The sequence below is a fragment of the Staurois parvus genome, unplaced genomic scaffold, assembly GCF_062004578.1.
Source record: "Staurois parvus isolate SC_StPar_1 unplaced genomic scaffold, SC_StPar_1.0 ptg000022l, whole genome shotgun sequence".
Classification (NCBI taxonomy): Eukaryota; Metazoa; Chordata; class Amphibia; order Anura; family Ranidae; genus Staurois; species Staurois parvus.
In genome coordinates, this window is record NW_028317818.1 from 570,728 (window position 1) to 586,840 (window position 16,113).

At 39.4% G+C, this 16,113-nt stretch overlaps 1 protein-coding gene across 1 annotated transcript in view; it reads right to left on the bottom strand.

Moving 5' to 3' along the window:
* The window catches only part of ARPC1B (actin related protein 2/3 complex subunit 1B), an 88,760-nt gene that overhangs the window by 62,290 nt on the left and 10,357 nt on the right, over window positions 1-16,113 (bottom strand). The window contains exons 2-4 of the mRNA XM_089691443.1: window positions 12,124-12,189; window positions 9,126-9,230; window positions 7,468-7,690 (exon numbers count right to left, since the gene is read on the bottom strand). Of these exons, the coding sequence (XP_089547569.1) occupies window positions 7,468-7,690; window positions 9,126-9,230; window positions 12,124-12,187 (392 nt within the window). The 5' untranslated portion in view covers window positions 12,188-12,189. The remainder of the gene's footprint in view (window positions 1-7,467; window positions 7,691-9,125; window positions 9,231-12,123; window positions 12,190-16,113) is intronic.

Sequence of the window (16,113 nt, forward strand, 5' to 3'; positions counted from 1 at the left end):
CTATTTAGAAATGTAAGCATGCCATAGACATCAGAGAATGGTTGGGGTCTCCCCAAAACAGAAATCCACTACTTGCAGTAGATTTTCTATTTAGACAGTTTAGTAGGAGGTGAATAGAGTGGCTTCTCAGGCACACCCAGCACTATCCAGTTCTAGGGAAATTATACTGATTATACAAAGCTTTCTAACCTGTCCACTGGTTGTCTGGGACCACCTTATGTATATGGTTATAGCCAGGAAAGTATAGTTTGTACCTAGGAACAGGCCCATAAACTTCTGGAAATGAACACTCCCCTTATCAGTATAGGTAGGTTGTTAGTAAAGGTGAACTAATACTTTAACCACTTGCCCTCCTGAGGAGTTACCCCCCTTACTGACCAGGCCTTTTTTTGCTTTTCAGCACTGTACTAGTTCAACTGGTAATTGCGCGGTCGTGCGCAATTTCAGTGGTATTTGATCACCTGAGCACTTTTTATTTTTTGCACTATAAACAAAGACCGAAAATTAAAAAAAAAACATATTGTTTACTTTCGGCTATAAAAAATATATAGTAAACTCAAAGTTAGTCATAAATGTAGGCCAAAATGTATTCTGCTAAATGTCTTTGGTAAAAAAAAAATCCCAATAAGTGTATATTAATTGCTTTGTGTGAAAGTTATAGCATCTACAAACTATGGTATAGATACTGCAATTCACGCCATTTTTTGCTATACAGTGCTGCGCTAGTTTAATTTACAACTGCGTGGTCATGCAATGCTGTACATAAATGAAATTTATGTCCTTTTTTTCACACAAATAGAGCTTTTTCTTGGGGGTATTTTATCACCTGTGCAATTTTTATTTTTTGTGCTATAAACAAAAAAAAGACCAAAAATTTGGAAAAAAAATGATATTTTCTCATTTCTCTGCAAACTATGTTATAGATACTGCAATTTACGTAATGTTTTGCTATACAGAGCTGCACTAGTTTACCGTACAACTGCGTGGTCATGCAATACTGTACATAAATTAAATTTATGTCTTTTTTTTACACAAATAGAGCTTTCGTTTGGTGGTATTTGATCACTTGTGCGATTTTTATTTTTTGTGCTATAAACAAAAAAAAGACCAAAAATTTTGAAAAAAAATGATTTTTTCTAATTTCTCTCAAAAAATATCCAAAAAAACTCAAATTTCGTAATAAATTTAGGCCAAAATGTATTCTGCTACATGTTTTTGGTAAAAAAAAAATCCCAAAGTGTATATTGCTTGCTTTGCGTGAAAGTCATAGCATCTTCAAACTATGGTATAGATAATGGAATTTATACAGCTTTTACTTTCTGACTGCCTATCATTTTCTTGAGGTCTACAATACCAGGACAGTACAAACACCCCCAAATTACCCCTTTTCGGAAAATAGACACCCTAAACTATGTGCTGAGAGGCATATTGAGTCCATGGAAGATTTATTTTTTTTCCACAAGTTTTTGGAAAATGACAAAAACATTTTTTTTTTTACACAAAGTTGTCACTTAAATGATATATTGCTCACACAAGCCATGGATATATGTGGAATTACAACCCAAAATACATTCTACTACTTCTACTGAGTATGGGGATACCACATGTGTGAGACTTTTTGGGAACCTAGCCACATAAAGGAGCTTGAAATCCAATGACCACTTTGAAAGCCTGAAGGTGCGTAACTTCCTCATTTCACTTCCATACTACCTATCACAGTTGTGGAGGCCCTGAAATGCCAGGATAGCACCCCCCCCCCAAATGATCCCTTTTTGGAAAGTAGACACCCCCAGGAATTTAAAAAGATGTATAGTGAGTATTTTGCAGATCTAATTTTTTTCTCACAAGGTTTTGAAATATAAAAAAAGAACAAAAAAAATATGATCTGCAAAATACTCACCATGCTTCTTATCAAATTCCTTGGGGTGTCTACTTTCCAAAAAGGGGTCATTTGGGGGGAAGGGGGGGTGGCTGCTATCTTGGTATTTCAGGGCCTCTGAAACTGTGATAGGTAGTCAGGAAGTGTAATAATGAAATAAAGCCCTTTAAAAGCCTAAAGGTGCTTATTGGATTTTGGGGTCCTGTACTTAGCTAGACTGCCAAAAAGTCTCTCACATGTGGTATCCACACACTCGGGAGAAGTAGCAGAATGTATTTTGGGGAGTAATTCCACATATATCCATGGCATGCTTGAGCAATAAATCATTTAACCACCTCCCGCCCGCCATATAGTACAATGACAGGTGCAAGGTGGTTCTCTCGTTCTGGCAGGACGTCCTCTCATTCTAACCGCGCATGCGCGGCTCCGGGAGTGCGCAGCATGGCGATCGGCAGTGCGCTGTGTCCCTCGAACACAGCAGATCACCGATCAATGGAAAGAGCCGAAGATGTCGGCTCGTTCATGTGATCAGTTGTGTCCAATCACAGCTGATCGCATGTAAATAGGGAAATGCCGGCTATTGGCATTTCTGTCCTCACAAGCTGTCACGCTGACAGCTCGAGAGGAGAGGAGAGCCGGTAATCGGCATCCCTCAGAGGGGACATGTACACTGATCATCAGGGCACTGATGATCAGTGTACCCTGATGATCTGTATAGCCCCAGCAGTGCCACCTGTCAGTGTCCATCAGTGCCAGCTGTCAGTGCTCATCCATGCCACCTGCCAGTGCCCATCAGTGCCACATCAATGCCACACTTCAGTGCCTACCAGTGCACATAAGTGCCACATATCAGTGTTCATCTGAGCTGCCTTTCAGTGTCACCCATCAGTGCCAGTCAGTGCCACCTATTAATGCCAGTCAGTGCCACCTTTCATTGCTGCCAATCATTGCCACCTATCAGTGTCAGTCATTGCCGCCTATCAGTGCCTGTCAGTGCTGCCTGTCAATGCCGCCTAACAGTGCCAGTCAGTGCCGCCTATCTGTGCCAGTCAGTGCCACCTATCAGTGCCGCATATCAGTGCCATAAATGAGTGCTGCTTGTCAATGCCCATCAGTGCCACCTACCAGTGCCTCCTCATCAGTGCCCATCAGTGCCACCTATCAGTGCCCATCACTGCAGCCTCATTAGCGCACATCAGTGAAGCAGAAAAATCACTTATTTACAAAATTTTATAACAAAAACGTTTTTTTTCCCCAAAATTTTCAGTGGTTTTTGGTTTGTTTAGGAAAAAATAAAAAACCCAGAGGTGATTAAATACCACCAAAATAAAGCTCTATCTGTCACATAAAAATGATAAAAATGTCATATGGGTACAGTGTTGTATGACTGCGCAATTGTCATTCAAAGTGCAACAGCGCTGAAAGTTGGAAATTGGCCTGGGCAGGAAGGGGGTATAAGTACCCTGTAGGCTAGTGGTTAAATGACAATTTTGTGTAAGAAAAAAATTTTTTTTTGGTCATTTTCCAAAAAATTGTGTTAAAAAAATAAATTCTTCTATTGACTCAACATGCCTCTCAGCAAATAGTTTGTTGTGTCTACTTTTACGTTTATGCCACACATCACTCACTCTTCTAACCATCTGAAGACCAAGCCTTTTCTGACAATTTTTGTTCACATTAAAAAAATCTGTATTTTTTGCTAGGAAATTACTTCGAACTCACAAACATTATATCTTTTTTAAAGCAGACACCTTAGTGAATAAAATGGTGGGTTCCTCAATTTAATTATGTCACATAGTACTGCATACATTTTTAATATCCATAGGCAACAATTTAAAAGCCTTTACAAGCTGCCATTTTAGATTTACAGAAGAGGTCTAGTGCTAGAATTACTGCCCTTGATCTGACGTTCGCGGCGATACCTCACATGCATGGTGCAACCGCTGTTTACATACTGGCACGAGGTCAAAGCTTGCGCACACAGGTGCATGCAGGAGGGCGAGGGTGCTTTATTATTTATATTATTTAGATTTTTCTAATTATTTTTACAGTGTCCCTTTCATTTTTTTTTAGTGATCACTTTAATGCAAATATCCCCTATAACTTCAATGGGCATTGTCATATATTCTTTTTTGAGAAATCTGGGGTCTATCAGACTCTAGATATCTCCTCTGCCCTTACATTATCTAATCTCACCAAGATTGGTATGATCAGATGCTTTCCCAATTTACAAATGGCGCTGTTTATATCCTGCAAAACTGAAGTGATGAAATGCTCGTAGTTTCCAATTTCATTCCGGTCTACAATCAGCTCTATGGTCAGCTGGCAGAAACACCAGCTGTATTCTCAGAAGGCCATGGAAGGGATCGGGGGAGGGGAGGTCATCTTCTCCCGCTGCTTGTAAAATAAATCCTGCAGCTAATTAGCCACTAGGATTGCTTTTACATAAAAGCTGATTGCCAGCTGAAAAAAATGATACCAGGATGATGCCTGCAGCTGCAGGCATCATTCTGGTATAACCACTCAAAGTCCAGTGATGTACCAGTACGTCACTGGTCCTTGTTGGGTATATATGCTATGTTCTTTTTTTTTATGCAGCCTGTCGGCTGAATGAAAAAAAGAGAAGAAATCTCTGCCAGAAAAAGTGTGTGGTATGCCCACCATTAGAAGTGGGTGGATTCAGGGTGGTATATTCTAATGGTGGACATTAGAATACACCACCCTTAATCTACCCACTTCTAATGGTGGGCACACATGAAATGTGCCAAAAAATATTATAGAATATATGCCGAAGCATAGGGGCCATCCACCCACTGGCCACCCCAGGCCCCCATGCTTCGGCATATATGCTCTTTTTTAACTGTGGATGAAAAATCTCATCCAACAGTGCTGCCCACACTGACTTATGTATATTCTGCGAGCAAGTTCCTGTTGCTGTCAGAATAAACAGGTCAGTGCTGCAGAGAAAACAGCAGTGGTTAACTATAAAACAGGAACAAAAAAACAGTAAAATCATAACAGTAGAACAGTAACAACAATGACAACAACAAAAAATAACTATTTTTGGTTTTTAAAATTTTTACTTTTTTTTGGACTTGTACTTTATATTTTTTATCGGTTTAATTTTTTACTTTTTTTTTTTTTAAACTTTAACTTTTTAAAACAGATTGTAGGGTCTCTCAAAATGCGACAGCCAGTTTCCTGACTACCTAACATCTTTCGAGAGCCTGTGTAAATATGTGCCCTGAACTGTGTCGTGCTGTACCCTATACTAATACTCCACTAGTGTGTTGTAGCGACGGAAGCAGTCCTTGAGGCAGAGACCAGGTTGGCCAGGACAGGAGGGACAAAAACAAGCGGGTGTAATGCCTAATTCCATGTCTGCTACAGACACAACATCTTTTTCGGGGTGTCCTTTGGGTTGGAGTACCAGGAATGTCATCGGGAAAATGCCTCTCATGCAGCCGGCTAACTGCATCTGTTGGGGGTTTGGGCCACAGCACCTTCTGCATACAAAAGGGCCGTGATGATCTCTTCCTGGAATTTTAGGAAAGATCCACTTCGTCCAGTTGCTTTGTAAAGCACAAAAGATATATAGAGCCAATTGAAATAAATAAACATACACTTTTTTGTACCAACCTCTGGCTTTTTGGGAAATGAAGTACAGCTTCATCATCTGGTCATTGAAGTCCACCCCTCCCATGTTAAGGTTATAGTCATGGACACAGAGGGGCTTCTTAACAACACCAGCTGTTGTGGCAATTTGGATGGTCGTGTCTGCGTGAATGGAAGACAGAACGAAAACATCCCGTTTGTTCTTCCACTTCACTGCGAGCAATTCCTCATTTCTCAAGCAGGCTTTTTCCCCCTTTCCAATTGAAATAAACATACACTTTTTTGTACCAACGTCTGGCTTTTTGGGAAACAAAGTACAGCTTCATCATCTGGTCATTGAAGTCCACCTCTCCCATGTTAAGGTTATAGTCATGGACACAGAGGGGCTTCTCAACAACACCAACTGCTGTGGCAATTTGGATGGTTGTGTCTGTGTGAATGGAAGACAGGACGAAAACATCCCATTTGTCCTTCCACTTCACTGCAAGTAATTCCTCATTTCTCAAGCAGGCTTTTTCCCCCTATTCTAAAATGGGTATTTACAAGCCGTTGGGGGAAGCCCCGGTGATTAGGTCGCACGGTGCCACATGCGCCAATTCCAAGATTGTATAAATGTCTAAATAGTGGCATGCTTGAATAAAAATTATCCACGTATAAGTAGTACCCCTTATGGAACAAACACGACACCAAATCCCAAACTATCTTACCACTGCTCCCCATGTAGTCTGGACATCCGGGGGGCTCCATGTCACTATCTTTTCCCTCGTAAATCTGAAACTTATATGTATAGCTTGTTGCCCTCTCACAGGTCTTATACATCTTGACCCCATATCTGGCATGCTTGCTGGGGAGAAATTGTTTGAATGAAAGGCGACCAGAAAAATTATTGAGCATAGGGGCTAAACTCAGGTGTTGGCAGGTTCCGGGGCTGATCCTGTTAACGCTGCATTTTTGGGGACACTATACTAATGCTAACGTTGGTATAGTGCTGATCTGATCAAAGATATTGATCCGTTCAGACACTATACTAGCAATGGAGGTTTATTGTGTATGTGAGCGTATTCCTGGCAATCAAGGGGTTAAATGTGATTACTGGTGTACTGACAGGCAATCTGACGCTATCTGGGAGGAGCGCTAACTGACGTTAACGCTATCTGAAGTCACCGGCAACACAGGGTGATTGTAGTAATCCTATGCACACAAGCTGCCTACCTATTCAGATGCCACACAGGGACACCATTAGCATAATACTGAAAAAAAAATCAGCATCATCATCTCAAGGTAACAAAGACACAAATCTACACCTTTAAGCAGTAATAGGTTATAGTAGGTATAGGATGAAACTCGAAATGAGGTTGCATCATCAGTTTCATTAGGTTGCACACAACTAACTAAGATATTTCATTAGGCATAGTATGAGGCTGCACTGGATGTAGGTTAAAGAATGTTCATAACACAGACATCAAAATATTGGCATGGGCAGGAAAGACGCCTTATATTAGGCAGCAGGTCTCATTTATTGGGTGAACTGACCACTTAGCTACTGGGATCTGTTCAGCATTATTGAGAAGAGAACTAGCAGTATCAGACATAAGCTGTTGTATTAAATGTACATTGTGTGCTTTGTTCCCTAAAGGCTTCTATAAAGCTAGAACTGAGAAAAAAATCCACTCCAACAAGCGTTCAGTACTATACATTTCCCTTGGTGTTACAGCTAAGCTACGTGGTAGAGCTGTTGATGTCTTCTGGTCAAACATATCTAATGCTGGACAGTGCTGGTCGATTGATATTGAAGTTTTAGACATGCATTGTACTACAACCATTGGATAATCAGCAATAAAGTGTGCTTTAACAACATACAGTTAAGAAAAATTAGAACTAATATGTGTGACTATTAGGTATTATTTGAAGCCCCAAAACAACTGGCTATCCACTAGTATACTGTATATCAGAAGAAAAAAGCCTGTAATCACCAATCATTCTCCTGCTCAAAATAACAGATGGAGATAAGCCTTGAACCACTGCCCACAGCAAACTTGTTTTCCTTAGGTGACCACTTCACACATCGTGCTGCACGGTTAATCCTCAGTATGACTAGAGTTGGTTTCCACACATTGTTTCGCAGAGTCCAAACATAGGCATTTCGATCAGTGCCACATGTCACAATTCGATTGCTTTCAGGTGCCCAATCAATGCCTAATGTCAAATAAAAAAATATATTAGAAAATTTGCATACCTCTGTTGGCATAGGGGAAATAGTTTTCTGTTAATTCATAGACCTGTCCTAGGTAAAAGTTTAACTTATTTAAACTATAAAACCTATTAAAAGGTAACCATCAATTGTTTTCTACAGATAAATATACATGTGTTCATCTTAGTTTTATAAATCTTAGTCATGGTCTTTAATGCTTAGAAAAACTGTCTAAAGTACCGGCTGTTTGTGGAACCTGAGCCAGCTTGCAACATGTAGATGATGGAACAGGGGAAACAATCAGGCAGGTTAGAAAGCATCTCCCAATCACTATTGCGTCCTCCTGAAAAACTGTAGTCAGCTTCCTCCCCCATTTCATCCCACTCCCTTCTTCACTGTATGTTCAGACAGCAGCATACCTGGGTGGCTGCCTTCCCTGGGTACAGCCACCTGGTGTATGCTCTTCATACCTCTGTCATATGGCATCCACAGCTACCAAAAACAGCTTACTGACTCCCCAAGTTTTCACTGTCAGTGTTAAAGAGAGTCAGCAAAGGAAATCTTTCACAATTCATTTCCTCTGCAACTGTTTGCTGTTCTAATTTGCAATTTCAGCCACTGAAATATAACTAACTAACTAGATTGCCAAAAGCAAAGTATTTGTGGCCTCCAACAGTGGTGGAGTTTTTGAACGTTGGCTATTAGTGATCATCCATTAGAACTGAATTGATTATACAAATATGCCAAGGACACATGGAAGTTGCTAAAAGTAAAAACACAGACCAGAAAATGTTCTAAAGCACTACCAAGAGTGAATTCTGAATTTAACAAATACTTTAACATTGGGTTGTGTGACAGGAGTAATTATCTTGTTAACCTTTTCTCCTTATGTGGCAATGCCCATACCACCTGAAGGGTCATGCAGAGCACTGGGCATTGCACTGTCGGATGAGGGTGGGAGTTGCTGTGATAATAGTTTAGATGTGGAGGAAGATGTAGAGTAATTAAGATGTGGAGGAAGCTGATTAGTTGATCAGACAAACACTTTTGATCTTGTTAAAAATGAATGCTCCTTGAATATCACTATCCAACGACAGCTGCATACACAGGTTTTCATTTACATATTTCTTGCTTTTAGCTTATCCTTTAAAGGAGATGTTTAGGGTACATAAAAATAAACACACATACTTATTTCTATGCTGTGGCTTGATTTAATTATTTTATTCATAAAAGTGGATTTTGCTTTTTTTACATTTACTGCAATTATCATCTTTGGCATTTATAGATCCACAGAATGCTTAGTGGGGTTGAGGTTCAATATTGGTTAGGTGTATGCCTAAAAAAAATCTTGATATTTTTATTAGGGACATCAAGAGGATATTGTGAAAATGAGGTAAGTCCGTATTGAGACATTGGACTTCAGATAATACAAGCACTTACCTGTAACCTGGCCATTGTGTTCTTTCAACTCATGCATTTTGGTCCATTTCTCTCCTTCTTTTTTGTAAATATGGACATCATGACTATTTGGGCAAAAAGCTATTTCTGTGGGAAAAGTAAAATAATAAAAACAATGAGAGATATTTATACAAATAGTACAGGTTAATGGAAAGGTTTTGTGCTTATTTTCTTATATTATCTTATATATTATATCTTATATTATGGGGAGGACAAAAAAAATTAAACATTAACTTTTTTTTGTTATGTAATTATAAAATATTGCACAGTAATTCCTTGTGTTGTGTTTTTAAACCAGTATGTGGAATTTTACAGCTGTAAGAAATACAAAGCCCTAGGCAGGTGAAGTCTGTTCCCTGTGTGACTGACTGCCTCGCACCCCAACTGGGTGCCTCCGCAAAACAATACCTCCTGCTCTCCAAAGCCTTCCAGCAGACCAATAACAAATACCAGGCCTTTATCCCAAGCCTCATACACAGACAAGATGTTGAAGTAAAACCAAAGGAATAACTGTTTTTTAAACCCCAGACACATACTTTATATCCCCAAGAGGACAATCCCCTCTTGGGGATATTAGCATAGATAAGACGTACAACCAGTAAAAACATAACAATGTAACCTTTAAACATTATTCTGATAAACAGCTAGACACCTAGACAAGTCTTATCAGTCTGGCTAGTAGTCAATTTTTACCCATGTACTGTATATTGTTAATGCACACAAACATACTTAAAGACCCACTAAATGGTCATATTAAACCTTTCCCATTATACCTACAGTAATGTAGGTGCCTACAGCTGGTTGCCTACAGCTACTTCTCTGTCTACAGGCATTCACTCCAAACATGGCTGCATGGCATTTCTCAGGACAGGTTTCCACAGCAAACCGTGCCTGTGTAATAATATGTGTTGAAATGCCCACTTGTAGTCTTCATCAGAAACCATCATGACAGGATGACAACCAGGAGCACAATTAGGAGATGGGAAGAGAGCTTTGACACTCTATAACAGGAAGTTCTTGGACAAGGACCTTCACTGCAAGATTAACAGGGTTTGTTTACTGAAAGCTGTAAACTGAAAAATGAACATGACTTTAGTATTTACTTAACCAGTTCCCACCCGGCCTATGGCCAGATGACGGCCGGGCGAACACTTCGTCCCTCTGGGAGGACTCCATATGGCGTCCTTTCCGGAATGCGCATTACGCATGCCCGCAGGGCCGCGCTGTGGCAAGATCTGTCACCGGCCTTGTACCTCGGATGGCTTCCTTTCATGCCATCCATTGTACACAAGTGCGTCTAGCTGTGAATGGTCACAGCAATCACATGCACAGACCGGGCCAATGCAAAGATGTCAATCATAGCTAATCACAACAAAAAAAAACCTGAATGAATCAATGTCATTCAGTTAAATGCTTGCTTATAGCAAAGAAATTATTTGCTATAATCAATCAAATTATGTAAAAAAAAAACACTGATCACTTCCCTAAAGTAGTACAGTGTTACAATGGTAACATTATACTACTTTGATCATAGCAAAATATGAAAAAAAAATCTTAAAAAAGAAAAAATGTAATAAAAAATTAAAAAAATTTTTATTTTATTTTTTTAAATATATATTTTTTTATTTCATACTGTCACCAGTCAGTGTCCCTGATCACCGCCATACCAGTTATATGATGATGCTGTACTGCACTGGTGACGGTATGTAAAAAATTTTTTTAATTTTCCAAAAAATCATGACAAAAAATTACAACTTCAAAAAACTCGCCATGCCTCTTATGAAATACATCAGACTGTCTACTTTACAAAAAGGGGTCATTTGGGGGATATCTGTACTGTCCTGACATTTTTGCGCCTCAAGGAATTAGATTGGCTGTCACTACTTCAGGATTGCTCAATTTTCAGACATATCCCATAGTTTGTGAACTCTATAACTTTCCTACAGAATAAATAATAATACTTATTTGGGTTATTTTCACCAAAGAAATGTAGCAGAATACATCTTGGCCTAAATTTAGGAAGAAATATTATTTCTTTGCAAACTTTTATAACAGAAACAGAGAAAAAATTTTTTTCTAAATTTTCGGTCTATTTTTGTTAATTTAGCTAAAAATGAAAACCCCAGCAGTGATTAAATACCACCAAAAGAAAGCTCTAGTTGTGTGAACAAAATGATACAAATTTAGTTTGGGTACAGTGTTGCATGACCGCGCAATTGTCATTCAAAGTGTGAGAGCGCTGAAACCTAAAAATTGGCCTGGGCAGGAAGGGGGTAAAAGTGCTCGGTATTGAAGTGGTTAAAAGTGGAACTAAACGTACAACGCAATTAATGTGGTTCAAAAGGCAAAATGTTTTTTACCTTAATGCAGTCTCTGCAGTAAGGTAAAAAAACCTTCATGTGTCCATCTTACTATGGGGGCAGATACAGAAGAGAAGGAGCCAAGATCACTGGCAGGGGATCCCAGAAGTGGAGGTTTGGTCCCATACCACTGTACAGAGTAGATAAGTATAATATGTTCATTATTTATCAAGAGGCCAAAAACCTGGCACCCAGAAGTAGCTGCGGAGAAGATGACAGTGGCTGGCAAGGGATTTAACAGCCACATCACTGGAATGAGGAGATGAGTATTTCTGTGGGTTTAGTTCCACTTTTACATGTTAAAGCTTATAAAAGATTTTAATTATTGGATTTACATAAATTTTACTCTGAAAACCCATCTCTTCAGGGAAGCCTGCCCCGACCCCAGCTAATACTGGAATCCTCTATTCTTCCTACCACTCCATCCCCCACAGCTAATTACCTCTTGTGCTACTATCCCCTCCCTCCTAGATTGTAAGCTCCAAGGAGCAGGGCCCTCTAATCCCTCCTGTATTGAACTGTATTATTACTGTACTGTCTCCCTCCATAATGTAAAGCGCTGAGCAAACTGTTGACGCTATATAAGTCCTGTATAATAATAATAATGAACAAATACTTACGAGTTCCATCTTTATTAAAGGCATGGCAGCTAATTGGTTCCAAGAGGAAACTGTGATACGCCATTTCTATATGAAAAAAGAAAAACAGGTAGCTTGGAAAACAAATTGTGCCTTTTTCTTACATTGAACATTAAGAGCCACAAATATAAAGCTCTGAATGTTACATTTAGCAAACATTCACTGGTGGTGAATCAATCACTTTCATTTAAAACACATGTAAGTAATATTCACCTTCAGTGATAAATGTCAGAAATACAGCTTTATATATATGCCTCCACAGTTTGTTCGATGCTAAAAGGACTAAACAATGATAAATACAAGCACAAAATATACCATAACAATGTTAATTTCTTCCCACACGTCAGCTGTGACCCTTTAACTGGGTCTAACAACGGGACTACAGTATACTCACCTATTCTCCAGCACTGTGATCCTTCAGTCTCTAACATCTTCAGCCAGGCGGCTTTCATTATAATTGGCTAGCTCAAGGTAACTTTATTCCCGCACATGTGAATGAGTTCAGTCAGCTTGGCATTTCCAAAACTCTGCACTGAGCTGCACGGGTGCACTTCAATGTACAGCGCAGACAGGAACACATAACACATCTCTTCTGCATTAAAAATCCTTCCTGCTCCACTTTAAGGTGGGGGTGGGATGGACTTTCTGATCATGTGAACACTGACTGGCTGAACACTGAAATTTTTCTGCTATATCTCAATTTTATCATTAAATCCTTGGAATCTTGAACATTTGTTTGGCGATTTCAAGGGATTGTATGTATGTGGATTCCCTTCACTAGGTCCTTTTTTCCTGATCCTTAGGGTAGTCACCATTTTGTAGAGTGCTGCCAAACCAGAGCTAGTGTTCCCAGTAACAATTTCACTGATTGTAAGAAAATATGCATTCAACACCCTGTTTGTTCTTGTGTGCTGTCACCAATGTGGGATTTTTTATTGTGGACTCTAAATCCAATGCTGGGGTTATTATTGCTCCAACTGATGAAAATGCTGGGTTTTATTATTGTGGCCATTGACACCATTGCTAAGGGTTATTTTTGTGGCCACAAACAACAATGCTAGGGGTTATTATTGAATCTACTGACACCAATATTGGGAGTTATTATTTCTTCCACTGACAGTAATGCAGGGGATTTTTATTGTGTCCACTGACACCATTGCTGTAAGTTCTTTTTGTACCCACTGACAGCATTGCTGGGAGGTTTAATTGCAGCTGCTGACTGCCATTAAAACCAACGATGGACTTATTTTCCTCTCGCTTTCCTATTTGTGCATTTCGGTATGCTGCGAACAATGCAGAAAGGCTGAATACAGGCAGTCCCTAAGTTACGAACATTCGAGTTACGAATGACTCATACTTATGAAGGGAGGGAGAAACAGGAAATGAGATGAAATCTACCCCTAGGAAGGGAAATTCACTCCTGCAAAAGTTATCATGGGAAAAAGGTGTCTCTACTGAAGGTTTACCATCAATGCTTGTTTCCACAACAACCCAAATTTTTCAAAATCCAGTTATCACAAGGTCAGAAAGTGAGGTGAAATCTTCTGAACAGGGGCACATACAGTAAAACAAACGCTATAGGGGCATTAACCCTTCCCTATGCTATCCAAAAAGCTTAAAAATTATATTTGGCTAAGTTACACTTAAAAAGTGTACCTGTTCCAACTTACGTACAAATTCAACTTAAGAACAAACTTACAGAACCTATCTTGTTTGTAACCCAGGGACTGTCTGTATTTTGCTTAGATATGTCACATTCCATTAAAAATTAATGAGCTGTCATTTAACTTGAAGCAATACACCTCAATGATCAAAATCATGCTACTATTGTGCAGCCCTCTTGAAGTGGCTGGGGCCGCAAGTTGACCATCACTGACCTAGATGATACATAGATAAGAGATACACTTAAGATGTGGGGATAATATTGGTTACTGATGTGGATGTTTTGATTTTTATAAGGTCGTCTATTTTACATTAACAGTGGTATTTGAAAGTTCATTAATCCTCTAAGAGCCCTGTGCCAGCTGTGTTGCCCTTCTTTTGTCCTGCTCTATTGTACATAGGGAGCCCAAATACTAGCCCTGTTAACCTTACCATTTCTTTCTCCCTTATACACTTAGAGTTCAAAGTCAGCCCTGTTGATCCTGTTGCTACTTTGTAAACTGATAGCCCAAACTCTTACCTTTGTCACACCCTGTTCCTTTGTGCATACTTTATTTTATCCAATGCTAAGAACAAGGATGTAATTATGATAGATACACTGAGTTATCACGACAATATTGGTTACTAATGTGCATGTCTCAGCTTTATAAGGTCTTATATTTTTCATTTAAAGTGGTGTTTTAAAGTTTGTGAACCCTTTTAAATGTTGAATATTTGTGCATAAATATAAATCAAAGCAGGATCTGTTTTCCATGCAAGCACTACAAATGAATAATAAAAGAGAAGTATGGCCAAAGCTATTTTGGCCCTTCTTCTCCTATAGATCACAGGAGTGCTAAAGCCAACTATCAGCAGACATCACAGAGCTGGTCCAGGTTCTGGTGGAGATCCACATAGAAGCCTGACGGGCATCCAAATGCCTTTGGATATTTCCCTGTTTAGTCAATGCACATCAATAGTACTACCACCATCTGGAACAGCAGCAACAAGCAGTGATGATGAAACATTTTGACATCACTACAAATGACCAGATTGCCCTCCAAGACCAGAAAATGTGCCTTTGGTTTTTACGTTATCTTCTCTATGTGGGCTTTACAGTCAGTGTACTGTGCTCCGTGAAAAAAAAACGAAGACCCCTGCTTGGCTCAGCTCTAAAATATAGTGGCACAGAATCTTGAGAAAAAGAGTCTGTACAGACTTTAGCTGGCCTTTCACAGCTACAAGCCTTTTCTTGGCTCTGAGAAAAAACACTTTTTGTTTGTCTGTAATGTTTCCTCAAAATATAATTCCCCCAACTCTTTAAACTATGAAAGTGTTCAACAACAACATTATTTGTGTGCTTCTTTCAGAACAGGCACTGGCTGCTGATCAGGAATGCCTGCTTTGAGGGAGTTGAAATTGACATTTTTATTAAACTAATAATTTGGTAGCTGAACAAAATGGTCTTTGTAATCAATAAAAATATAACCAGTTTGAAATTGCAGTTTAATGTATTTCCCCAGAATAAATATCTATTTTAGTATATGAATTTGTAATGCTGCCAAAGCTGACTAGTCCATATTTTAGCTTGTTGCTAAATCTACATTTTATAATCATCTGTATTCTATCATTTTATGTGATAGTACTTTTCTGTGATGTATACTTTATTTGCCAAGAAAAACATGTCTGTACTGGATGCACACAGCTCTAAAGTATGTGCAAAGGCAACAAACTTAATCATGCAATATAATTTGGTTTGGGTTCAGGGTTGTGTAAATTGGGAGAAGAACACAACAGGCATTTGTGGAGAAGATGGCTGGATGACATACATTATTATCTTTGTAAGATAGACAGGCTGAGATCTTAAGGTATTATCATATTAAACTTTATTAGTATTCTTAAAATATGATAGGCTACTTCCTTTAATAAAACTCCCACTGAGTGAGGCACCGTTTCCCCAACTGACACCAAAGATGGGGCATTATTCCTCCCATTGTTACCAAAAATGAGGCACCCCACTGATACCAACAAGGGGGCACTATTCCTCCTGGTAAGACCAGTGATAGGGCACTATTCCTCATCCTATTGAACACAGGTGTCATGCAATTTTATAGTCCAACTGACCATCAAGGCTGAGGCATGGTTTACACCCACTGATTCTGGGGCAGTTTCTATTCCCACTGGCCACAGTCCATCCCAGGGGCGGACTGACCATTCGAGGGGTCAGTAGGGGGCCCCATGAAATTCCCCTGGTACCTTTTTATAAGCTTTTTTTGAGTGTGGGCAAAGACACAGGGGACCCACGATCCCCTTTTGCCCGGGGGCCCCAGG